Here is a 27,121-nt window from a genome sequence, read left to right on the forward strand (position 1 = left end):
ATTGTGCCAGTAGTTAATATCAAAGTATTATGCACTTAAAAGTTTAAGAGGGTAAATCTCATATTAAGTGTTCTCACCACAAAAACAAAACCAAGGGACACAAGGACAATTTGGAGATGATGGATATGGTTATCACCTTGATCGTGGTGATGGTAACACGAGTATATATACATACATCCAAACTCACAAAAGGGTGCACGTTAATTACGTGGGTTTTTTTGTGTACCGATTATTACCACAATAAAATTGAAGAAAAACTTTTGCTCCAAAACACTGAAATGACTAAAGCCTGTATCTAACTCCCGAGTTGCAATATTAGCCCTTATCTCTTCTTATAGTACTGAATGCCTTACTAAATTCTACCTCGTGCTGTAGTTTTAAAGTACATGTTTTCTTTCCTTACACATTCATGACCTCCTTTAAGGCAGTGACGGGATCTTGTTGTGTTGTAGGGATCCCAATGCCACCCGCAGTTTTGATGATTCACTGGGAGGCCTCTCGGAGCTCAGCGTACTGTACCCATGGCTGTAATTTATTGCACTGAACGGACTTGAAGCAAAACCAGCAAGGGGAAAAGGCACGTAGGGGGATGTCCAGGGAAACCAGGTACAAGCTTCTAAGAGTCCTTGGTCCAGAGTCACACAGGATGAGTTTAATTCCCCCAGAAACAAGCTGTGAAAACACATGTGAAATGTTGCCAACTAGGAAGGCTCTCTAGACTCAGTGCCTGGGGTTTTTACTGGGGCTGATCATGTAGGTACTCTCTACCTGACATGTCCCCAGATTCCAGCCTCCCAGAGGAAAGCAGGTGTTCAGCATAAACCACACCATTTGTGTAAATAGCTCAGGCCCAGTGAGCCACTCTTGTCAGTTGTGAGAATGGTGGGAACCCTCCTCAAATCCAAGTTCCCAAATGCCAGCCAAGGGCCAACCTTGGAAACAGGACTTTCAAAAAAATGGCAGTCAGGCCTGCTATGCCAACTTTTCTTCTGTCCACTTAGTAGTTGTTAGATTCCCCTGGTGCTCAAACATCTGCTTAATTCCATCTTCAACTTTACACTATTGTTAAAAAGAGATCATGGGAAATAAATAAATGAAAATCTCATATATACAAAGAACTAAGTTTACATTTTAAAACTCTGCATGTGTTTTTAAAAACTTTGTCTTGCCACTCAACATGAGTTATGGGTTTTTTTTCCCTATATTACTTAAGCTTGGATAAACGAATTTTACATAAACAGCTAGCTAATCATTATAATAAATATAGAAGTGAACACAATGTAGTGGTTAAATCACCATCACAGAGGTAATGGCCCAGATATGATTTCTATTTTTAATATCTATTGGGGATCTGACCTAAGATATTGGAATTAGTCTACAGACCTTCCTCTGTATTGATAATAATACTTTGAACTTATATTACAGTCAGTAGCAAACTGCTAAGTTGATTCAGACTAGTAACAAACCTATTAGTCTCAATAATAAAAAGAAAACTTTGAGTGACTTGACAGCTCTGCTGGTAGAATCCAGGCCTGGTGATGCCAAAGGAAGTTTTGGAAAAAGACTGAAGAAGCCTGACGTGAACCCTCATGCTTCACCACAGTGCTGCCAGAACACATTTCCCTGTGGTACGCCATGGCCCTAAAATTATGCTCGAAATAAAAGGCTTGTCTTTGAGTCTAGAAAAAAGTGGCTTAACAGGTCAACGCAATCTCCTTTACCATTTTTTTTTCCTGGAAGATGTCAATGATGCAAAATATGAAATCCTGCCTACATCATTTCCTCAACAGACTGTATTCTGTAGTATGAAGAACTCACATAGGCTGTACAGAAACCATACGGGTTCTTTGATTTCAATTTTTCCATTACGGTCAAGAACATAATCTATAAAATCTTTTCATCTTCACACCTCCTGAGTTATGATGGAAATAATGGGGCAAAAGGGTCCATCAGTGGGGTGGGCCGAGGTTAGGGGAAGCCTCGATATCTAGACTGAGGAGTTTTAAACTTATTCTATAGGACAGGGGTTCATAAAATAGCCTATATAGATGGACTATAAATATCTATGAAGGACTTCCCTGGCGGTCCAGCGGTTAAGACTTGCCTTCCGATGCAGGGGGTGCAGGTTTGATCCCTGTTCAGGGAGCTAAAATCCCACATGCCTCGCGGCCAAAAAACCAAAACATAAAACAGAAGCAATATTGTAATAGATTCAAAAGAGACTTCAAAAAAAAAGTCCACGTCAAATAAATAAATATAAATAAATAAATACGTAAATATCTCTGAAACACCTGAAATTATATGTAACACTCTAGGTGGGAGAATTTTTCTGGGGCGAAGATCCACAGCTTTCTTCACCTTTTCAAAGGTGACTGTGACCCCAGAATGTTTGTGAAAACTCAGGCCGAGTGTATAAGGAAACGTAGGCCAGAAGAAGAAGGCTGCATGTTGTCAGCATTTTCCAAACCAGTGTGACCACAAGGATTGCTGGGGGCACTTGTTAAACTGCATGTAATTCTCTTCTCCAGGAAATTAAAATCGAACCATTTAAAAAATCTTGATGCACATTTTGATTCATTGCTTATATCTCAAAGCAATGAATCAAGAAGGCAGTAGTTAATCCCCAGTGTAGCATGTCAGAAAATGATCTATAACATGCCTATCCTTCAGATTCTGTGGAGACACATCCACTGCTGCTCCTTTGTTGGGCAAATCCAGAATATTCCACATATTAAGTAAATCAAAATTCTAAAAATCCGTGCTTTTCAGATGTCATGAAAAACAATAAATCAGAAATTGACGGCTCTGTCACATTCGTTCCCACATAACCTGTCTGAATCCTAATCTTTCAGTTCAGTGTGTTATAGATTTTTCTGGATTCAATCTCAGCAGCACCACCTACTGATAATTTATTTTATTTATTTATGGCTGCATTGGGTCTTTGTTGCTGCGTGTGGGCTTTTTCCAGTTGCAGCAAGCAGGGCGAACGGGGGCTACTCTTTGTTGCGGTGCGCAAGCTTCTCACTGCGGTGGCTTCTCTTGTTGTGGAGCACGGGCTCTAGGTGCGCGGGCTTCAGTAGTTGTGGCACACGGGCTCAGTAGCTGTGGCACGCTGGCTCAGTAGCTGTGGCTCGTGGGCTCTAGAGTGCAGGCTCAGTAGTTGTGGCGCATGGGCTTAGCTGCTCCGCGGCATGTGGGATCTTCCCGGACCAGGGCTCAAACCCGTGTCCCCTGCGTTGGCAGGCAGATTCCTAACCATTGCACCACCAGGGAAGCCCACCTACTGATAATTTAAATTCAGTACTTTATGTAAACTCTTAGCAATGTGAATATTAAACGATTAACTGGAAAACACCTAGAACATGTCTGGCTTTTCATAAAATATGTGATAATACAATTGATAGAGGAAAATTTTTAATATTTTTGCAAGCAGTGAATCAAATTGCATTCAATGACAATGCACGCTTCAATCATGCTATAGATCGAATACTTATGTCCCAGCAAAATTCATGTTGAAATTCGAAGCCCCAGTGTGATGGTGTCTGGAGGGGGGGTCTTTGGGGGGCGATTAGGTCATGAGGGCAGAGCTCTCATGAATGCGATTAGTGCCCTCATAAGAGAGACCCCAAGGAGCTGCCTACCTCCTTCCTTCTGCCGTTAGAGGTTATAGTGAGAAGACAGCTATGAACCAGGAAGCAGGCCCTCATAAACTGAATCTGCCAGCGTCTTGACCTTGGACTTCCCAGCTTCCAGAACTGTGAGAAATAAATTTCTGTTACTTATAAGGCACCTGGTCTATGGCATTCTGTGATAGCAGCCTGAAAGGACTGAGACACATCCAGATATGTTTCTCCCATGCTGGCTGTTCTCCATTTGTCCCCTCACATGGACGTCCCCATCATTCTGTATTCCAGTTGGGTTCAGCCAATGAGCGGCCCAGCAGGAGATCCGAGGGCAGCAGGGGACACTAGGGTATTCACTCCCCTTGCGCCTCTTTCCTGCTGCTGTGCCAGTCACAGCTCTGTCCGTCTGTCCCTCCTCCAATGAGTCCAGCTCTCACTGGGCTCCGTGCATTGCTATGGAGCACTTACCCCTTTTGACTCAGGGGTCCTGACGGTAGAGGATGCCTCAACTTCCCTCGCTCGTTCCCTTAGTCTTCAGGAAGTAGTTCTTCCTGAGTGGAATTCGACTTCCTGGCAGGTCCCTGACAGACACCGCGCTCTCTGCGGAATCATCTTGCACACTGTAAACCTGAACTGGTCACTCACTCAAAACTTAGGTGAGTACAGTAGGAAAAATATTATTCTAGGTACAATACAGAGAAAAAGATGAAAAAGATTCCACTCCGGCCCTCAAGAAGCTCATATTAACATACATACAGGGGATTCGGTTTGACTAAGAACTTTTAAGGTAAATGATTCAGCAAAGCTATTTTAATTTCTACACATATCATTAATCTTAGGTATCAATTAAGTAGGCCTTTTGACTATCGTGTCTCCATAGTCCCCTGAAATAATCTCACCTAGTTTACCACCATCAGATTAGAACCCTGTGGTTTATTTAAGCCATCTTAAATAAACCAGTTAGAAACATGGAACCAATTACTTAACCTGAAAATGTATATTTTTACATTCTAATGTGGTAGTCTCACAGATATCTACCTTGGAGTCCTTATGTGGGATACACACACTCACACACACACGAGTACAAAATCCTCCCTTAGTGAGAAGATTCTGGAGAGCAGGGGCCTGCCTCATTCTCCACAGCTGCATCCAGAGTTTCCACACGGTACAGAGTGAATCAACGTTTCAATGACAAACTGATGGACAAGAGTGCAACCTTTACCTAGGTTTGAGCCCCCGCTTCGCCTTCATCTGGCTGGGTGACCTTGAGCAAATTACCAAACTCTCTGCCTCAGTTTCCTCACCTCCAACGTCACCCTAGTTTAAATGAGTTATCTGAAAAGCACTTAGAGTGGTACCCATCCCACAGTAAGAACGACACAAGTGCTTGTTAAATAAATAAAATTAAAGCGATGCTGTTTTTCACATCACCTGGAGGAAGTGCAGCTGGAACAGAACTTAAGAGACATAACTCACTCTATAGATGATTAAACTGAGGACCAGGAAAAGTGAACGCAATAAGCCAGTGTAGATGTGACCAACACGGATAACCTCACCCCTAGGAAGACTCGCTCATTTACACAGTATGCTTTAGAAATAAATGGAGGAATTTTGTCCAACAAAACAAAAATCTGTTGATGTCAAAATGAACATGTAAATAACCTGTATTCATATGTTCTGATTTGTAAAAGTACTTCTACTATATTTAGTGCTGCGAAATAGGTAAAAATTTAGAAATCAGTTAGTAAACCTTGAAAACCTGGTACACGTTCAAAAGCCAGCCAACTGAAGGACAAATTAATAGTTAATTTTTAAAAATCAATGGAAATAATGGCATGATGGCTATGCCCACTTAACTCAGAATATAATGGTTTTCCTTAATTTTCCTTTCTTTTTTGGAAGGAGAGGGCAAGGTTGTAGGGCATATATTCTCACTATAATAAAGCAAAACGCATAATTCTTTGAATTTGAATGTGCTCACATGCTCAACCGGGATCCTTTCTGATCTAGTAGGGGGAAAGAAAGCTTTGTATCCTAGATATCCATAAGTCTTATCAATCGCTTAAAAGTATAAAAGGTATTTTTTTAAGTTAGAAATTAATAGTGACTAGCCACTCATTCTCCATCTCTAAATGACTCTGAGAGTCAGTTTTGATATAATGACTGTTTGGAAAACAAAGCTCGCTGCAGGAGAGAACACTGAGGAACAATGTGAGCAAAGTGCAAATTCTAGTTTGCGTGGCTTCGTCCAGGAGAAATGGTGGGTGAAGTGCGGAAAACTGCACCCGGCTAAACTGAGCAGCACAGGCACGCACAAAACACACGCAGGAATAGGCAAAACACACACGCGTGCACACCTCACACCACCAGCGCCCTCAGCTCACCCAGGTCTGGTGTCGCAACCTGCCCTCCGCCACCAGCGGGCCCTCCGCCCACCTTCAGTCAATCCACAGATACAACCCTTCCCACACCCACTCCCATAGGCATGCCTCAGGTCTTTTTCAAGGTAAAGTGCCGTATTTATTGTAATATTCATGTATCTAGAAACCATTTAACATGTAAAACAGTTAATACTGTTTATATTAGATTTTTCTTTTTTTTTTTGGGGGGCCATGCTGCATTGCCTGGTTCCCCAACCAGGGATCGAACCCGTGTCCCCTGCAGTGGAGGCTCAGAGTTCAAACCACTGGACCACCAGGGAAATCCCTAAATTAGGTACTTATTTTTACTCTTTATGTCACTGCTGAAGTTTAACCAGTTCTCCCCACAAAACCTAAGGCTTTTTCAGTTTGCAGCTATGCACAGCACAGTGATTTTTAGAGCACATATGCGAATGACAGCAGAATCTCCTGTATTCTATTATGAGCTCCAGGTCACCAAAATTACAACCATTCAAGTCCAATATACAGGAGTTATCTGCTAGACAACGTTAAGGTTGCCCTTGAATTGATTTCAAACATTATGTGTAGAATTTTACATTTCTCAGACAATAGCTCTTGCTGTAAATACCCAGAAAAAAAATGAGTTATACACAGCATTTGATTAATAAGCTGTGAATTACTAGATAAAAAGAATATTTAGAAATATGACTTTCAAAACATACTACACACAGTAATTTAGATCATGCTAGTCAATTTTAATTTAATGACGCTTACCTCTTCGTCAAAAATGGAAAATAATACTTCAAAGTTTTTAATCTTAAAGTGTTTTTGACAAAACTGTTAAAAACAAGTATGTTTTATTCCTAAACTCAGCTCCTTTAGCTATTAATCTATCCTTCTCTGCTTAATTTTTGAGAACAATTTCCCTGACCATTGTGAATTATAACATACATAAAACAAACATTTAGTATAAACTGGACACTTACCCAATGTTAACGTTCCCCACTGAAAGCATAAACAGAGTCATGTTGCAAATAAAATAAAATTTGGGAGTGTTTTTTTGCTTTTCAAATAGGTCCTCATGGTTAAATATATACAAGTGCTGGAAAAGAGTTAAAATAAACAATAAAATAAACTCCGGGAATTATTCTTGAAAAAATTAGCATGAGACAGCAAAAAAGATTCTGAAAAGTCAGTGACTATTCCTGCTTACAAAGGGAGAATATGACACAACCAGTGATAACAATTGGAAATTTTGTCTTTCCCCCCCTCTGAAAAAGCTTATCTACCTTACTGAATACTTGATATAAGCCTTTTTTTATCAGATTCAGCATAAACTAATTTAGGAAAGAATTTTCTTTAATGCCAGCAGGGTATGTAATTGCCTAAAGTGCGAATGAGAAAACTAAAAAATATGTATTTTACCCTTGGAATTGTTTTTTATAACTATATAAAATAACAGACACATGTAACTGATTGACATAAAAGAAAAAAGTTGACTAGAAAAAAAAACCTTTAACGGCTAATGTTTATGTGTATTAACATTAATAACTTGTAACAATGTATAACGACATTTTTCTAGGCCAAATATTTGTGATGTAAAAAAATGCCGTTGCTGATTGTGTACCTTATTTGGAATATTAGAAAAAGACTCACTTGGCCAGCCTCAAAGATGGAAACTGCTACTTTCCATAGTTCTCTAACATTTCAGGTCATCTGCTTACTTAGTAAATAAAAGAGCCAAAGGATGCCAAGTATATAGTATGTTGGCTTCATCATCATTTTCACGTCAATAAACCCAACTCTGCCTACAAGAACATCAAAAATGGTAAAATTTCATATAGTCCAATGCTACCTCTCTCCTTTAGCTTGAAGATATGAAAACAGTATAAGCTTTAGTCGTTAATTATTTAATTCTTCCCCCAATGAAAGTGAAAGTACTATCAAATGAAAGTGCTTCTACTCAAAGCGCAGATGTTCCTGGTGGGGTCACTCAAACATCAACAAAAAGCTCAGGAGTTTACTAATGAACATCAGGTATCCCCAGATTACTCACAGGGAGTATACTGTTATGACCGTGTGCTGGAAACATGTTCCCGAGTTTCAGTACCTTTTCCTTTTCTGAGCTATGAGGTAACCGCAGTGGCACAGATGAGTTATTCAGGCTGAATGGCAGGGAGGCTGAGGATCTGAAGCACAAAATTTCTGCAAGCTTCAAAGGATCATGTAACAGTTACACTAACACTACAATTTATAAATAAGTAGAAGGCCCACGAGATTGATGGAACTGCCCAGGATCACATATCTAGCAAGATATTCTTTTGAGAAAAGATATATCTGGGTTAAAATCTAAATTCCTAGGGCAATGAACTGAAATTTCCACTTCATAGCAGAATAGAACTCCAATAAACTCCCATAACATAATTTAGTTCTTATTCTTTTCTTCAACCAAAAGTATGACCACATCCTTTACAAAAAACCCATGTGGTCAAAACGGACATTTTACAATGCAAATACTGAAATCTTTCGTTTTATCCTGTGCCGTCTGCCATTTATAGAAATGGACTTGTTATAATGAAGCTTCTCTGGTAATTATTAAATGAATTTACCTGTATTCTGCACGACAACTTCTTCAGTCATGTTTCACAACTAAGTGTTATCACTGTATTTTTAAATTACAGAATATCAAAGATATTAAATTGAAACTTATTTTTCTCTGAGGGAAAAGGAACAAAATCCAAAACCAGTATATAGGTATTTTTTGTGTGTTTTTAGTTCTGAGGAAAATAATCATACCGTATGGACGTTTCACATTTGGCATCTTAAATGCCTAACATAATATTACACATAATTAATCAAAAACATTCTCAATTGTTTACATATATCTTTTTAAAGTAACAAGATATTTAATTATCCTGCACTTAAGAAACTTCATATATCCTGCCACAGAAACAATGGATTCCAAACATTTATTCTATTTTTTTTAAAAGCCATTAACCAACTGAAATAATGTAAGGGCTTAAACAAGCTATTTCACAACCTGAGAGTGTACATTATTGTAACTTGCATGTGTTTCTAACTTGACTGTGGGTATAAATTTTAGTTGGCCTGATTCCAATTTGGCAACCAACTCGAGGAAAATAAGTAAAAACTAGAACTTTTAAAAAGAAAGGATTTCCCTTCCTCTGAAGTGATTTCAGTATCTTAATAGAAGATATGACCAAAAGGTAAAGAGAAGTCTTTTTAAACAAACATGCCAAAATGTATACATCCCAAAACAAAGTCCTACAATTGTTGATGACATTTCTAAAATACCTAAAAGCCATCCGGAGCCAATCAGGTACATGCACAAGCTTGAGAAAAGCTCATTTGGTTTTGAATGGTGGAGAAGGGGAGCCAATTATTTTTTTTCAAGGGCACAAATTTTCTTCAGGTACTCTGAACGCAATTTGAAAGGGAGAACACAAAACTGTACTGAGCCATGGTAGCATCAATGGCCTGAGCACACCGCCTCTTATACAGAATAACCATACTTTAGGCTAACAATGTTCATTGATATGTACAGTTTTCTGACACGAGCTTTAAAACTTTAGATTCATCCCCTGTAACCATAAGTCACATAGTTCTGACTGCGATTTGGGGGTAATTAACAATAAAGAGCACTACAAAGAGAACAGTGCATCAAGTTAATTAAATAACATCATAAAGAAAGATCAATCCAGATTAACAGAGAATAAATGGACATTAAAAATGTGATATATTTCCTGCATTTTTAAAAAACTGTCCCTATAAAACAGTTTGGGGATGTTTGGTAAGAATAATATTACAGAATTACTGTTAATTTTCTTAGATGTGACAAAGATTTAGGTTATGAAGGAATATGTACTTATCCTTACAAAATACATGATGAAATGTTTAGGTGTATAGTTTAGTGCGAAGTCTGTAACTTTGTCTATTCACACGATAAAGTATACATGCATATGCACATACAGACACACCTATGCACAAACATGGATACACACACACACACGTATATATAAACATACATAAAGAGATAAAGCAAATGTGACAAAATGTTAATGATTAGTCAATCAGGACGAAGTGTACTCAGGTGTTCAATACATTATTTCAATCTTTCTGTAAGTCTGAAAATTCTCAACGTAAGAGTTGCTGGGAAAAGCACCACCTGTAGTATCAGATACTGACTTCAAAGGGCCAACTTAGTAACATCGTACTCCCCTCTGCTTAATCTTAACCTCTGAAACAGTGGTCTCCAAATCGGACATATACATCCTAGGGCACAGACTAAATGAACCAGAGATACGGGAAGAAAATATTAGAATTTCTATTAATAATTTATCTCTGGCCCTGTAAGATTTCTATTTTTGGTGTGTTTCATAATGTGCTATATGTATTAGTAGTATATATTATTACAGTACTAATACATATAGTATATACTATATATATACTATATACTAATACTATTAGTACTATATTAGTACTATATGTATTAGTTCTACTACAGGAGAACTTTTATAATTTGTAAATACATAGACACATTTTGAGGCTATAAACTCAAAAGGTATTTGTTACTGATGAGGGCAGCGGATCAACGAATTTGTATATACTCTTATGAGGGCAGCAGATCAATGAATTTGTATATACTCTTTTCTAAAATAGATATAACTTTTTTTTTTAAGTCTCTGAACATCAAACGATTATTAGAATCAGTTGCTTTTGCATTTATACAAGGGCTTACCGACACGATAATTTAATCTGCAATCTTTATCAGAAACTCTTGACTCTAAAAGAAGCAGGAAACAGAGAATAATGGCAGAGGGAAGTATTAACATAAAGCTAGGGAATTGAAAAATCAACAAAGAACAAACAGTATGACCACAAGTTATCACCAATAAAATGTTAGGTTTTGTTCAATAAGGAAACCTAATATTTTAAACACTGAGATTTAAAATGCTCTAGAATATTATAAGGAAAAAATATTGCTGAAGCTAGAAAAACTTCAGGGAAAAAAATTACTAAGTATTATAATTTCAAAGGAAGACCACACTAAAAAAGAATACATAAAACTCAAGGCGGCTTTGCTTAAAAACCAGGGGGGCATGTAATTATAAACAGCATAGAAAATAATCTAGATATTTGACTAGAACACTTAATCGAACCATGATTCTAAAATAAAAGATAACTGAACATAATGTCTTTGAGAAAATATTTAGGTAAGTTTCTTTTATATATTTATTCTAAAGGGTACAAGGATTCATCGACAAAGAAAAAAAATTTTTGAATTAGAAAATGGTATGAGTGAAGAATTTAAACTATAATTTTGTTATTAAATATTTAAAGAGTTACATAACAGGATGCTATATAATTGTTAATACAATTGGTAAGATGAGAAAAAGAAAACTAATTTTAATGTATTAAAGAAATAAAAATTTGACCAATTATACCAGTGGACCTCATTTTAGAAAATAATTATATAGTTTTTGCAGTTGCATGGTTTATCATATAGGACACTAATTTATCTTGTATAAACTTGAGGCTTGGGACTAAAGATAGTTTCATGCTGAATTATACACATGTCATATATGAAAATTGTATCTATCAGAAAAGAATGTTAAGGGTCTATTAAGCATTCTAATTACAAAAATTAAGAGGTATAGAAACAAGGTCCAGAAGTTTTTAATATAAAGAAGGGAATCTCTGGGCACAGGAAAAGGTTCATCACTGAGTAGGAGAGACAGGTTACGGTGAAGCAGGACCAGGGAGTTAGAAAAGACTGTAAAATCATGGTAAGGACATACTACATATTATTCCTACTAGGTAGGTTTAGGGCACTGGATATATTGTCCATCCAACTGACTGTGGGGTTTGTTGGCTACTCAAGCTAGATAGTATATAACTGGGCTGAATTTTTCCATTCAAATGTCACTGGCTTATGGATACACAAACTTTATAAAGGAAATAAACTGAGAAGTAAAATTTGCTTCACAGAAATTCATATTATAGTTAGTTCTTTTTATAAATAATCCTATTGCCTTTAAAAAGGGACAGCTATCTTTTAAAGAAAGATTTTACGGAAGTGCAACACATACACTGGTTGCAGAACAAAATCACTGTGCTCCTAACTGGTCCTTTCCTATTTCCGTCCTTGCCATGTCATCTGAAACATGGAAAATACAGTGGTTCCTTTTCAGTGGAATTTTTTCCGCCTGCTATTTTTATACCTAATAAGTGAAAAATGCAAACTAATATAGTATCAGTTTTAAGTATTCACCATTTAAATCTTTATAAAGGTAAAGAAACTTGCATATGCATTGTAATAAAGGGAGCCTTTTTTCATTTCACCATTCTTTGACTTTTACAGGGCAAAACACATACTAGAGAACATATCATTAATTTTACATCATGAAGCATATCAAAATAAAATGGGAAAAATGATACATTTGCCATTGGTAAACAGGAATTCATCAAAAGACAAAGAGAAAAAAAATACAATATGACTTGAGACGAAGTGTATCACTTAAACTAGAGTATTCAAATTGGAATGAGAAAGAGTACAATGTTTTGACAATGTTCATCAAAAAACAACGCATTAAAAAAATTTTAATGTAAAGTTTGAATTCAAATTTTAAAATTACTATTTGAGGGCAACATACTCTAAATTCAGGAAAACACAACACTAGGGTGAAAAACCCTAAGTTGAAGATGAGGATTTAAGTTTGAACCTACCTTGCCAAAGATGGAATCATTTGCCAAAAGGAAAGCAAGTACCTGATCATAATAGTCTCAGAAAATATAAATTAAATCTTCATTTATGGTGTGACACCTGTTACTAAATCAATTCATTTACTACGATGCTCAACTCAATTTTTCAGTTGTTTAAATAATAGCACAAAACTAGGGAAATTATAAATATTTAAGGAGATTAAAATGTCAGTAGAAAACGTATTACATATGGATTAAAAGAAAAGCATTCATTCAAACTACTCCTGAATAAGAAGCCAAAATAATTCCATCTAGAACTTTAAGAGAGAGAGCAGCCCATAAATCCCGTTTGAAAGACAAGAATAAATAAACCGTTAAGCAAAGCCAGGAATCTAGATGACTTTGAAACATCCACTTACATCCATTTTAATGAAGAATTGAAGGATACACTGTGTTAAAGACATATTTAAAAGACTAGCAGTGGAATAAGACAGATGAATCAAATTTTGTTATAGCCTAAATAATTACAAGAGACTTTGAAAACGTAGTGTAATTCAGGTTTTCTTTCCAGTTTCAAAGCTTCTGTCCATTGCCTCTATCTTTGGTGTCACTGCCACCAATAAACACAGTATACAGCTTAGAAACCTAATTACTATCTTCAACTAGGAAAAAGTAAATTAACATTATTTCTTTAAAAGTAAGATATAAAGAATGTGGTCCAACTTAATTTTGTCTCATGGTCCCACAGTATTCTGAAATATCATGCCAAAATGTAAAAGTTTAAAAGGGAACATCATCATTTCCTATAAATGCACCAAAAATTTAGCTACTGTACGCTGGTGTGATGACAGCTAGTAGTATGCAGAGGCCACACAACGACATAACATACGTGTGTTCAGCGCACAATTACTCCAAGGAAGGTTCAGTTTAATGGGAAACTGAAACATGGACAACATAATGCCTTCATGTACATACGCTACAGCATTGTTCTCTTGCAGTTCAAAAGGACAGTGTAATTCTCTTAAATTTACACAAAACATTATGAAACATGGTAGTTGCTCATGATTAAAATTAAACAGCAATGTCAATTAAGTTAACAGTGTTAAATACATTCACATGATCACCACGGTGGTTCAAAGTGGCCACGAGTGAAGTTACACAGCGATCTATGCACACATCTGCCACAACGGTGCTTGCTGCAGACCAGGTAATTTTACGAGACAAATAATCTTGCACTGATTCTTTCATATTACGAAAGGAATTAGATGTTGTAAGTAGTTTCATTCCTCTGGGGGAGGGGGAGGGGAGGACCTCTAAAAAGTCAGTGCAAATTGAAGAGAGGTCTCCCTTCTTGAATATTGGAACTTGCTGACCAAGATACGATTCCTATAAGCTGAGGATAAACAAATCTTAAGATATCAAAGAATCTCATAACATTGTCATGGGCGTTTAGCAGGTATTTGCCACAAAGAGGAGTCCCAGCCCTACAGCAGGGCCTTCGGAGAGTACGGCTGCTGGGGCGGAGGCGGCTGGGGCAGCGCCGATGTTAAAGTATAGTTCGGCACCTGGGACAGGCTGCTCCCTGCGTTCTGGTATATGGTGACGTCGGGGGCAGCAGGAGGAGGACTATACACTGAGGCCTGGCTGGGATACGTGCCTCCTTGAACGGAAGTGCCCATCGTGCTGTGGAAGGGAAAGAACACTTGGTTAGATCAACACTGACTTACCCAGCTGTTTAGAGATGAACAGGAAAGCTGTTCATGAAACAGTTACTCATTCATGCAACGCATTCAATAAATACTTAGTAAATAGCTATAACGTGCCAAACACTGTTATTTGAGGCACTGGGATATCATCAAGAAGGAAGGGGAAACGTCCCTATCATCATGGAGCTTACATTCTAACAGGATAAAAAAGATGATAAAAAAATGTATAATATGTCAAGAGGTAGTAACAAGAGGTGGTATAAAGAAACGTAAAGCATCGTGGGAGAAGCCCCGAGTTCCTGGGACAAGAGATTCCTGGGTATCCAGGGTGGTCCCGGAGGCTGCTCAGACACAGCTACACTGAAGCAGAGACCTGGAAAGAGGGGGAGGGAGTGACACCGATTAGCTAGGAAAACAGGCTTTCAGCCAAGGAGAAAAGCAGGCCCTTGAGAAGAGAAAAGGCCCGGCATGTTCAAGGAGCTGCAAGGAGGCCTGGGCAGCCGGAGCGACGCGGCAGAAGCAGGGAGGAGGAGCCGCAGAGTGCAGGGCCGTGCAGACTCTGGCGTGTACTGGAGTGGGACGGAGACACACTGGCTGCTTGTGGACACAAGAGCGATGCGATGTGACTTGGCTTTAACAGGCTCACCGGGCCCAGGACAGAAGCCAGGTGACCTGGCTGGGGGCTGCTGGAATCGTCCCTGTGAAAGCCCGTCGGGCGGCTGGCGAGAGCCATGGAGGAAAGGGGAGGGAAGGGTCCGATTTTGAAGGAACTTCCATCAAAGGAAGTTTACATCACGTCTGAGGTAAAATCTTAGAACTAAGTCCTACTCTACTCTGGTATAGTAGCCATTCACTGAAAGGGAAAAGACTACAGATAAGGGCCACGGCAGATTTGGGGAGGGAGAATCAAGCACAGTTTTGGACATGTCAAGTGAGATACCTAGGAGACTGCCAAGAAATGACAGTGAGCAGGTGGTCAGCTATGCGGGTCTGGAGCCCAGCAGAGAGGTCAGGGCTCAGAGCTCGAATTCGGGGGTCGTCGGCACACACAAGCAGCGTTCAGGTCAGGGACCTGAATGACATCCCCCAGGGAGCGACTGCAGACAGAGGAAAAACCACTCCGTGTTTTGAGCTCTAGAGCTAGAAGTCAGGGAGATAAAGAGGCACTGGCAAAGAAGGCTGAAGAGTGGCAATAAGGCAGAAGGAAAACTAGGAGAGCACGGTCACGGCCAAGTGAAGAAAGTATTTCAAAAAGGAAGTGACCACTGGGTCTGGCCACACGGAAATGGCTGGTCCCTACGAGCACTGCTGGAAGACTAGGGGAGATGAGGACCTGATATCCTCCTTTGTCTTATTCCCTGAAAACAGAGAAGCAAACAACAGAGACCTCCCATCTACTCCCACTAACACATTTACCCACTGTCTGCACCCACACCCACAGCTACATCCCGCCTCGCCTCCTGCTGGGACCGGCCACCTGCCAGTGTGCTCCAGTGCAAGGTGCCCCCTCTGTGCACGGATCCCATCCACCGACCAGAACTCCCTCGAGCTGATTCATGTCTCGGCTTCCTCTCTTCCCATCCCCAACCTGACAGTCGACTTTCCACTATGTGTAAGACACCAGGATACAAAGAGAAATACGAAGAGCTTTAACAAGCAGATTTCCCCCCACCTCTCTGTGAAAAATGTAAAACAAGCTACACAATGGGCAATTGCCTAAAATTTTCAAAATACTGCCTATTTTTAAACTTTTCTTCAATTCCTAGATTGTTTATAAATCAATGTTGGTAAATTCAATACTCTTGTACTTTGCACAAATTAAACCAATTCACTATTATAACAGATAGTCATTTGCTACTATAGTCCACCAACTAATGTAACCACGTAAGTCATGCTTAAAGGCAGCACCCATTATCATTCCACAAGTGTTGTGTTGTGAAATACAAAGCATTACAAGCACTCAGGTTTCATGCTATTGGTCACATCGATAAGGGTCACAATGCTACCGTATCACGTTGAGACTAAGTGCTAAGCTCTGGCGCCAGAATGCCTAGTTTGTATCTTAGCTAAATGGGACCTGAGCCGTTGCTCCCTGCCTCAGTTTTCTCATCTGTAAAATGGGGATAATACTGTACCTACTTCATGGGTTATTACCGTCCATGAGTTAATACACATAAAGCACACAGCACAACACCTAGTGCTTACTACCCCACGAATGTTAGCTATCACTGTAACCATTCCCACTCTGTACTATATTCCTTGTCTCAACTTAAAAGTTCTACCATCCACCCAGTTGTTCAAAGGTTAAAACCCAGCAATTCTCTTATATCTCTGCTCTGCACTATCTCCCCACTGTGTTACCCATAGCCAATCATTTGCTCATCTCTAAATAACCCTTTTCTCATCCCTATCTTGTAGTTAGACACTCAGCATTTCTTGCCTAATATACTAGCCCACCAGCTACTAACCTAGTCCTTATGAATCCATCAACACTATCACCACCTGAAGCTCTTTACGGGCTTTCCCAGACAAGACCCAAGCTCCTTAACATGGTATCTCGGACCATCCATTACCCTTGTCAATAAGTCCAAGTGTCTCTCTCACCTCTCCCCCCAGAGACTTTAACCCTTTAGTAACACTGCACCACTGGTAATGCCCAACATGCACCGTGCATTTTCACTGCTCCCCATTTCATCCATTCCATGGGTACCATACATTTCACAGCATGTCAGGTAAACAAAAGCATGAGACCCACATCTCTGTCCATGACAGACAATCATTCTTACTTTTTCCTCCAGTCTTAAGAGCGTATTTTTCTTGGAAATCTTCCCTAAACCCTGAGGCTCCTCAAGCACTCTGCATATACCTTTATTTGTAATTTGTGTTGTAACAACATACTTTGTGTGTGTTTGCCTCCATTGGCCCCTAACAACCTTGAGGCTCGGAAACTCCAAATCAATGGTCAGCTAGTATCTGCCAAGGGAGCCAAGAATACTCAATGAGGAAAGGATAGCCTCCCCAACAAACGGTGCTGGGAGAACCGGATAACCACATGCCGAGGAAGAAAAAGGTCCCCTGTCTTACACCGCACACGAAAATGAACTTGAAATGGAGTAAAAACTTAAATTTAAGACCTGAAACTGTAAAACTCCTAGAAGAAAAGACAGGGGAAAAAGGTTGTTGAGACTGGTCTCGGCTGCGGTTTCCTGAATATACAGCAAAAACACAAGCAACAAAAGCAAAAATCAGTAAGTGGGACTGCATCAAACTAAAACGCTTCTGCACAGCAAAGAAAACCATCAACAAAACCAAAAGGCAACCTATGAAATGGGAGAAAATATGTGCAAATCACATTATCTGGTAAGGAGTAAATATCCAAAATACATAAAGAACTCATACAATTCAATGGCAAAAAACCCAAAAATCCATCGCTTAAATAAATCATCACTTTGTTTTCTTGACCTCCCCCTCTGTCTCTGAATTCTTTCTGCCACAAGAAACTACCCTGGGAACCATCCTTGTTGGAGCCATCCAGGAGAATTCAGGAGGACCTTCAAGATGGCGGAGAACTAAGACGTGGACATCACCTTCCTCCCCACAAATACATCAGAAATACACCTACATGTGAAACAACTCCTACAGAACACCTACTGAACGCTGGTAGAAGACCTCAGACCTCCCAAAAGGCAACCAACTCCCCACATACCTGGGTAGGGCAAAAGAAAAAAGAATAAACAGAGACGAAAGAATAGGGACGGGACCTGCACCGCTGGGAGGGAGCTGTGAAGGAGGAACAGTTTCCACACACTAGAAGCCCCTTCTCTGGTGGAGATGCGGGATGGGGAGGGAGGAAGCTTCGGAGCCGCGGAGGAGAGCACAGCCACAGGGGTGCGGGACCCGCACAGAGGATCGGTGCCGACCAGCACTCACCAGCCCAAGAGGCTTGTCTGCTCACCCGCCGAGACGGGCGGGGCCGGGAGCTGAGGCTCCAGCTTCGGAGGGCAGATCTCAGGGAGAGGACTGGGGTTGGCTGCGTGAACACAGGCTGAAAGGGGCTAGTGTGCCACAGCTAGCAGGGAGGGACTCTAGGAAAAAGTCTGGAACTGACTAAGAGGCAAGAGACCATTGTTTCGGGGTGTGCAAGGGGAGGGGATTCAGAGCACCGCCTAAACGAGCTCCAGAGATGAGCGCGAGCCGCGGCGATCAGCACAGACCCCAGAGACGGGCATGAGACACTGAGGCTGCTGCTGCCGCCACCAAAAAGCCTGCCTGCGAGCACAGGTCAGTATCCACACCTCCCTCCCTCCCTCCCACACCTCCCTCCCAGCCTGTGCAGCCCGCCACTGCCAGGGTCCCGGGATCCAGGGACAACTCCCCCGGGAGAACACACGGCGCGCCTTAGGCTGGTGCAACGTCACGCCGGCCTCTGCCGCCGCAGGCTCGCCCCGCACGCCGTGCCCCTCCCTCACCCCGGCCTGAGTGAGCCAGAGCCCCCAAATCAGCGGCTCCTTTAACCCCGTCCTGTCTGAGCGAAGAACAGATGCCCTCCGGCAACCCAGACGCAGAGGTGGGACAAAATTCAAAGCTGAATCCCAGGAGCTGTGCGAACAAAGAAGAGAAAGGGAAATCTCTCCCAGCAGCCTCAGGAGCAGCGGATTAAATCTCCACGATCAACCTGATGTACCTGCATCTGTGGAATACCTGAATAGACAACGAACCATCCCAAATAGAGGCAATGGACTTTGGGAGAAACTGCAGACTTGGGGTTTGCTGTATGCAACTGACTAGTTTCTGATTTATATGTTTATTTTAGTTTCGTTTTTAGCGCTTATTATGATTGGTGGACTTGTTTATTGGTTTGGGGGCTCTCTTCCTTTCTTTTTTATTAATTTCTTTATTTTAATTTTTTTTATTTTAATAACTTAATTTATTGTAATTTTTTTTCCTTCTTTCTTTTTTTTTCTCCCTTTTCTTCTGAGCCATGTGGCTGACAGGGTCTTGGTGCTCCAGCCGGGTGTCAGGTCTGAGCCTCTGAGGTGGCAGAGCTGAGTTCAGGAGATTGGTCCACCAGAGACCTCCCAGCCCCCCGTAATGTCAACCAGTGAGAGCTCTCCCAGAGATCTCCATCTCAACGTTAAGACCCAGATGCACTCAAGGACCAGCAAGCTTCAGTGCTGGACACCCCTATGCCAAACAACTAGCAAGACAGGAACACAACCCCATCCATTAGCAGAGAGGCTGCCTTAAACCATACTGAGTTCATAGACACCCCAAAACACGCCACCAGACATGGACCTGCCCACCAGAAAGACAATATCAGCCTCATCCTGCAGAACACAGGCACCAGTCCCCTCCACCAGGAAGCCTACACAAGCCACTGAATCAACCTTAGCCACTGGGGGCAGACACCAAAAACAATAGGAACTACGAACCTGCAGCCTGCAAAAAGGAGACCCCAAACACAGTAAGTTAAGCAAAATGGGGAGACAAGAAATATGAAGCAGATGAAGGACCAAGGTAAAAAACCACCAGACCAAACAAATGAAGAGGGAATATGCAGTCTACCTGAAAAAGAATTCAGAATAATGACAGTAAATATGATCCAAAATCTTGGAAATAGAATAGAGAAAGTACAAGAAGCATTTAACAAGGACATAGGAGAACGAAAGAGCAAACAATGATGAATAACACAATAAATGAAATTAAAAATCCTCTACAAGGAATCAATAGCAGAATAACTGAGGCAGAAGGACAGATAAGTGACCTGGAAGATAAAATAGTGGAAATAACACTACCACGGAGCAGAATAAAGAAAAAAGAATGAAAAGAATTAAGGACAGTCTCAGAGACCTCTGGAACAACATTAAATGCACCAACATTCAAATTACAGGGGTCTCAAAAGAAGAAGAGAAAGAGAAAGGGACTGAGAAAATATTTGAAAACATTATAGTTGAAAACTACCCTAATATGGGAGAGGAAATAGTCAATCAAGTCCAGGAAGTGCAGAGAGTCCCATACAGGATAAATCCAAGGAGAAACACACCAAGACACATATTAATCAAACTATCAAGAATTAAATGCAAAGAAAAAATATTAAAAGCAGCAAGGGAAAAACAACAACATATAAGGGAATCCCCATAAGGTTAACAGCTGATGTTTCAGCAGAAACTCTGCAAGCCAGAAGGGAGTGGCAGGGCATACTTACAGTGATGAAAGGAAAGAACCTACACCAAGATTACTCTACCCAGCAAGGATCTCATTCAGATTCGATGGAGAAATTAAAACCTTTACAGACAAACAAAAGAAGAGAATTCAGCACCACCAAACCAGCTTTAAAACAAATCTAAAGGAACTTCTCTAGGCAGGAAACACAAGAGAAGGAAAAGACCTACAATAACAAACCCAAAACAATTAAGAAAACAGTAATAGGAAGAAAACATATCGATAATTACCTTAAATGTAAATGGATTACATACTCCAACCAAAAGACATAGACTGGCTGAATGGATCCAAAAATAAGACCCATATATATGCTGTCTACAAGAGACCCACTTCAGACCTAGGGACACATACAGACTGAAAGTGAGGGGATGGAAAAAGATATTCCATGCAAATGGAAATCAAAAGAAAGCTGCAGTAGCAATTCTCATATCAGACAAAATAGATTTTAAAATAAAAACTATTACAAGAGACAGAAAAGGACACTACATAATGATCAAGGGATCAATGCAAGAAGATATAACAATTGTAAATATTTATGCACCCAACATAGGAGCACCTCAATACATAAGGCAAATGCTAACAGCCATAAAAGGGGAAATCGACAGTAACACAATCATAGTACGGGACTTTAACACCCCACTTTCACCAAGGGACAGATCAAACAAAATGAAAATAAATAAGGAAACACAAGATTTAAATGATACATTAAACAAGATGGACTTAATTGATATTTATAGGACATTCCATCCAAAAACTAACAGAATACACTTCCTTCTCAAATGCTCACAGAACACTCTTCAGGATAGATCATAGCTTGGGTCACAAATCAAGCCTTGGTAAATTTAAGAAAAGTGAAACCGTATCAAGTATTATTTCTGACCACAATGCTATGAACTTAGATATCAATTACAGGAAAAAATCTGTAAAAAACACAAACACATGGAGGCTAAACAATACATGACTAAATAAGCAAGAAAACACTGAAGAAATCCAAGAGGAAATCAAAATATACCTAGAAACAAATGATAATGAAAACACGACGGTCCAAAACCTATGGGATGCAGCAAAAGCAGTTCTATGAGGGATATTTATAGCAATACAATCCTACCTCAAGAAACAAGAAACATCTCAAATAAACAATCTAACCTTACACCTAAAGCAATTAGAAAAGAAGAACAAAAAAAACCCAAAGTCAGAAGAAGGAAAGAAATCACAAAGATCAGATCAGAAAACAATGTAAAACAAATGAAGAAAACGATAGCAAAGATCAATAAAACTAAAAGCTGGTTTTTGAGAAGATAAACAAAATTGATAAACCATTAGCCAGACTACCAAGATAAAAGGGCAGAAGACTCAAATCAACAGAATTAGAAATCAAAATGGAGAAATAACAACTGACACTGCAGAAATAGAAAGGATTATAAGAGCTTACTACAAGCAACTATATGCCAATAAAACAGACAACCTGGAAGAAATGGACAAATTCTTAGTAAAGCACAACCTTCCGAGACCGAACCAGGAAAAAAGAGAAAATATAAGCAGACCAATCACAACCACTGAAATTGAAACTGTGATTAAAAATCTTCCAACTAAAGCCCAGGACCAGATGGCTTCACAGGCGAATTCTATCAAACATTTAGAGAACAGCTAACAGCTATCCATCTCAAACTCTTCCAAAATATAGCAGAGGAAGGAACATTCCCAAACTCATTCTACAAGGCCACCATCACCCTGATACCAAAACCAGACAAAGATGTCAAAAATAAAGAAAACGATAGGCCAATATCACTGATGAACATAGATGCAAAAATCCTAAAGAACATACTAGCAAACAGAATCCAGCAGCACATTAAAAGGATCATACACCATGATCAAGTGGGGTTTACCCCAGGAATGCAACGGTTCTTTAGTATATGCAAATCAATCAATGTGATACACCATATTAACAAACTGAAGGATAGAAACCATATGATCATCTCAATAGATGCAGAAGAAGCTTTCGACAAAATGCAATACCTATTTATGATAAAAACTCTGCAGAAAGTAGGCATGTAGGGAACGTACCTCAACATAATAAAGGCATATATGACAAACCCACAGTCAACATCATTCTCAGTGGTGAAAAACTGAAACCATTTCCACTAAGATTAGGAACAAGACAAGGTTGCCCACTCTCACCACTATTATTCAACATAGTTTTGGAAGTTTTAGCCACAGCAATCAGACACAAAAAAGAAATAAAAGGAATCCAAACTGGAAAAGAAGTAAAACTGTCACTGTTTTCAAATGAGATGGTAGTATATATAGAGAATCCTAAAGATGCTACCAGAAAACTACTAGAGCTAATCAATGAATTTGGCAGAAAAGCAGAATACAAAATTAATGCACAGAAATCTCTTGCACTGCTATACACTAATGATGAAAAATCTGAAGGGAAATTAAGGAAACACTCCCATTTACCATTGCAATAAAAAGAATATAATACCTAGGAATAAACCTACCAAAGGAGACAAAAGACCTGTACTCAGAAAAGTATAAGACACTGATGAAAGAAATTAAAGATGATACAAACAGATGGAGAGATATAGCATGTTCTTGGATTGGAAGAATCAACATTGTGAAAATGAGTATACTAACCAAAGCAACCTACAGATTCAATGCAATCCCTATCAAACTACCAATGGCATTTTTCACAGAACTAGAACAAAAATTTCACAATTTGTATGGAAACACAAAAGGCCCCGAAGAGCCAAAGCAACCTTGAGAAAGAAAAACGGAGCTGCAGGTATCAGGCTCCCCGACTTCAAACTATACTGCAAAGCTACAGTAATCAAGGCAGTATGGTACTGGCACAATATAAATCAATGGAACAGAAAGTAAAGCCCAGAGATAAACCCATGCACATATGGTCACCTTATCTTTGATAAAGGAGGCAAAAATATACAATGGAGAAAAGACAGCCTCTTCAATAAGTAGTGCTGGGAAAACTGGACAGCTACATGTAAAAGAATGAAAGTAGAACACTCCTTAACACCATACACAAAAATAAACTCAAAATGGATTAAAGACCTAAATATAAGGCCAGACACTATAAGACTCTTAGAGGAAAACATAGGCAGAACACTCTATGACATAAATCACAGCAAGATCCTTTTTGACCCACCTCGTAGAGAAATGGAAATAAAAACAAAAATAAACAAGTGGGACCGAATGAAACTTAAAAGCTTTTGCACAGGAAAGGAAACCATAACCAAGACAAAAAGACAACCCTCAGAATGGGAGAAAATATTTGCCAGTGAAGCAACTGACAAAGAATTAATCTCTAAAATATTCAAGCAGCTCATGCAGCTCAATATCAAAAAAACAAACAACCCAGTCCAAATATGGGCAGGAGACCTAAATAGACATTTCTCCGAAGAAGATATACAGATTGCCAACAAACACATGAAAGGATGCTCAACGTCACTAATCATTAGAGAAATGCAAATCAAAACTACAATGAGGTATCACCTCACACCGGTCAGAATGGCCATCATCAAAAAGTCTGCAAACAATAAATGCTGGAGAGGGTGTAAAGGGAACCCTCTTGCACTCTTGGTGGGAACGTAAATTGATACAGCCACTATGGAGAACAGTATGGAGGTTCCGTAGAAAACTAAAAGTAGAACTACCATATGATCCAGCAATCCCACTCCTGGGAATATACCGTGAGAAAACCATAATTCAAAAACAGCCGTGTATCACAATGTTCATTGCAGCACTATTTACAATAGCCAGGACATGGAAGCAACCTAAGTGCCCATTGACAGATGAATGGATAAAGAAGATGTGGCACATATATACAATGGAATATTGCTCAGCCATAAAAATAGATGAAATTGAGTTATTTGTAGTGAGGTGGATGGACCTAGAGTCTGTCACACAGAGTGAAGTCAGAAAGAGAAAAACAAATACCGTATGCTAACACATATATGTGGAACCCTGAAAAAAAAAAAAAAGGTTCTGAAGAACCTAGGGGCAGGACAGGAATAAAGACTCAGACGTAGAGAATGCACTTAAGGACACGGGGTGGGGGAAGGGTAAGCTGGGACGAAGTGAGAGAGTTGCATGGACATATATTCACTACCAAATGTAAAATAGATAGCTAGTGGGAAGCAGCCGCATAGCACAGGGAGATCAGCTCGGTGCTTTGTGACCACCCAGAGGTGTGGAATAGGGACAGTGGGAGGGAGACACAAGAGGGAGGGGATATGGGGATAGATGTATACTTATAGCTGATTCACTTTGTTATACAGCAGCAACTAACATAACAACGTAAAGCAATTATACTCCAATAAAGATGTTAAAAAAAAAACACCCTAACAACCTGATTAAAGAATGGGCAGAGGACCTGAATAAACATTTTTCCAAAGAAGACATACAAATGGCCAACAGGCACATGAAAAGGCGCTCAACATCACTATCCACCAGAAAAATAAAATCAAAACCACACGGTATCACCTCACACCTGTTGCACTGGCTATGATCAAAAACACCAGAAGTAAGGACTGCTGGCGAAGATGTAGAGAAAAGAGAACATCTATGCAGTGTTGGTACAGTCAGTATGGAAAAGAGTATGGAGGTTCCTCAAAAAATTAAAAATAGAGCTACGATATGATCCAGCAATGCTGCTTCTGGGCATATATCCAAAGGAACTGAAATCAGGATCTCAAAGAGGTATCTGCATTCCTATGTTCATTGCAGCATTACTCACAATAGCCAAGAAATGGGAAAAGTTAAGGGTCCGTCAAGGGATAAATGGGTAAAGAAGGTGTGAGGCAGAGATAGAGATACACACACACATGAATAGTATTCAGCCGTGAGAAAGAAGGAAACCTTGCCCCTGTGACAGAGAAGGACAAATACCGTATGATCTCACTTATACCTACAACGTCAAACTCAGACACAGAAAACATCTGTTTAACAGATGTAAAATGAAATAACCGACAAGTAAGTACGTAGCTTTGGTCACCTTAGTATCATCGTGGCCACCATCACTCAGGTAGGTCTAGAAAACTGTATCAGTACCACCATCCCCAGTTATCAGTAATATCACCCTAGGGTGACAGAAGTCTGGAAGAGTGACCACCCTAAAGCCAAAATTCTATGTAAAAGAATAAGAAATTGCCTCCTAGATACAAACTGAGGGACATGAAAAAACCTGCCTACCAAAAACGGGGTGGGGAAAGAATTCCTCCTTGGGCTTCCCTGGTGGCGCAGTGGTTGAGAGTCTGCCTGCTGATGCAGGGGACACGGGTTCATACCCCGGTCTGGGAAGATCCCACATGCTGCGGAGCGGCTGGGCCCGTGAGCCGTGGCCGCTGAGCCTGAGCGTCCAGAGCCTGTGCTCCACAACGGGAGAGGCCACAACGGTGAGAGGCCCGCGTACCGCAAAAAAAAAAAAAAAAAATTGCCTCAAAGCCTGTGTGAAGCCTTTTCAAGGTATTGAAACATATACCTCACTGGCCTAACACAGCCCTTGAAATTACCATCAAAACATTTACTTATCAAATATTTACTGAGTTCCTACCAGTTGTAAAACTCTGTGCTACATAGTATGGCTCTAAAGGTGAAAGATGCCGCTCCAGCTCTCAAGATATGACAGTTTAATGGGGATACAGAGGACAACACGATAACACGAGGCGCTGGGGGCCTGAGACAGCATCAGAGGAGGAACAGTGCTGACGAGGTGCGAAGGCAAGACAAGCTTCTAGTAAAGATGAAGCTAAGCTAAGAGCTGAAGGATAAGCAGCAATTAGCCCGGCGAAGAGGGCTAAACGTTTCAAGGATATGCTCTGCAAAAAGCACCTACTGAAATGTACTTGTGTTTCTGGAGAGGCGACATTTACAGCTACAGCACGTCAGTAGCCAGGCCCTGGAACACAGCGCGGGTCCTGCACGGGGGTCTCGCATCCAAATGGCAGAAGAGGACAGAGCAGCCCCCAGCAAACAGCGGCAAGGTGCTCTGGCTCTACAGCACGTCATGGTTTAAGAACCTCCCAACAGAGAATCTCACTTCCAAGGATAATTCCTCAAGGCTCTGAACTAAGAATGTATCCCAAGTAATCTCCAGTAATGAGACATCCAGAGCAGCATGTGACATGGTAACAGAGGACTAGCTGGGACAGAGGCGGCACTTCTGGCTAATACTAAAGCATCTGAGAGGTTCCTATATATACTACTTGAGTACACTGGCTAACTTCTCAGCAATACCTACCTCTACTCACTTTGATCTAATTTTAAAGCAGCATGTTACTCTCCTAATAGTTGCTCCCTACCAATTTCTATGTAAGGGTATTCGCTTTTTACCAAACTGAGACTTAAAAAGAAAAGAAAAGAAACGGAAGTCCTTGGACAAACAGAGTTAGAGCTAACTTTTTCCTAAGCTACATGACCCAGTAGGGGGCGCTGTTTTCTTGTCGCTGCT

At 40.1% G+C, this 27,121-nt stretch overlaps 1 protein-coding gene across 3 annotated transcripts in view; it reads right to left on the reverse strand.

Annotated features, from left to right (window-relative positions):
* Window positions 1–13,124: 13,124 nt before the first annotated feature.
* STAM (signal transducing adaptor molecule) overlaps window positions 13,125–27,121 on the reverse strand; it is a 67,360-nt gene continuing 53,363 nt past the window's right edge. For all 3 annotated transcript variants that reach the window (XM_032623964.1, XM_032623967.1, XM_032623966.1), the window contains one exon: window positions 13,125–14,410. In XM_032623964.1, the coding sequence (XP_032479855.1) occupies window positions 14,212–14,410 (199 nt within the window). In that variant the 3' untranslated portion in view covers window positions 13,125–14,211. The remainder of the gene's footprint in view (window positions 14,411–27,121) is intronic.

This window comes from Phocoena sinus, chromosome 2, assembly GCF_008692025.1.
Source record: "Phocoena sinus isolate mPhoSin1 chromosome 2, mPhoSin1.pri, whole genome shotgun sequence".
NCBI lineage: Eukaryota > Metazoa > Chordata > Mammalia > Artiodactyla > Phocoenidae > Phocoena > Phocoena sinus.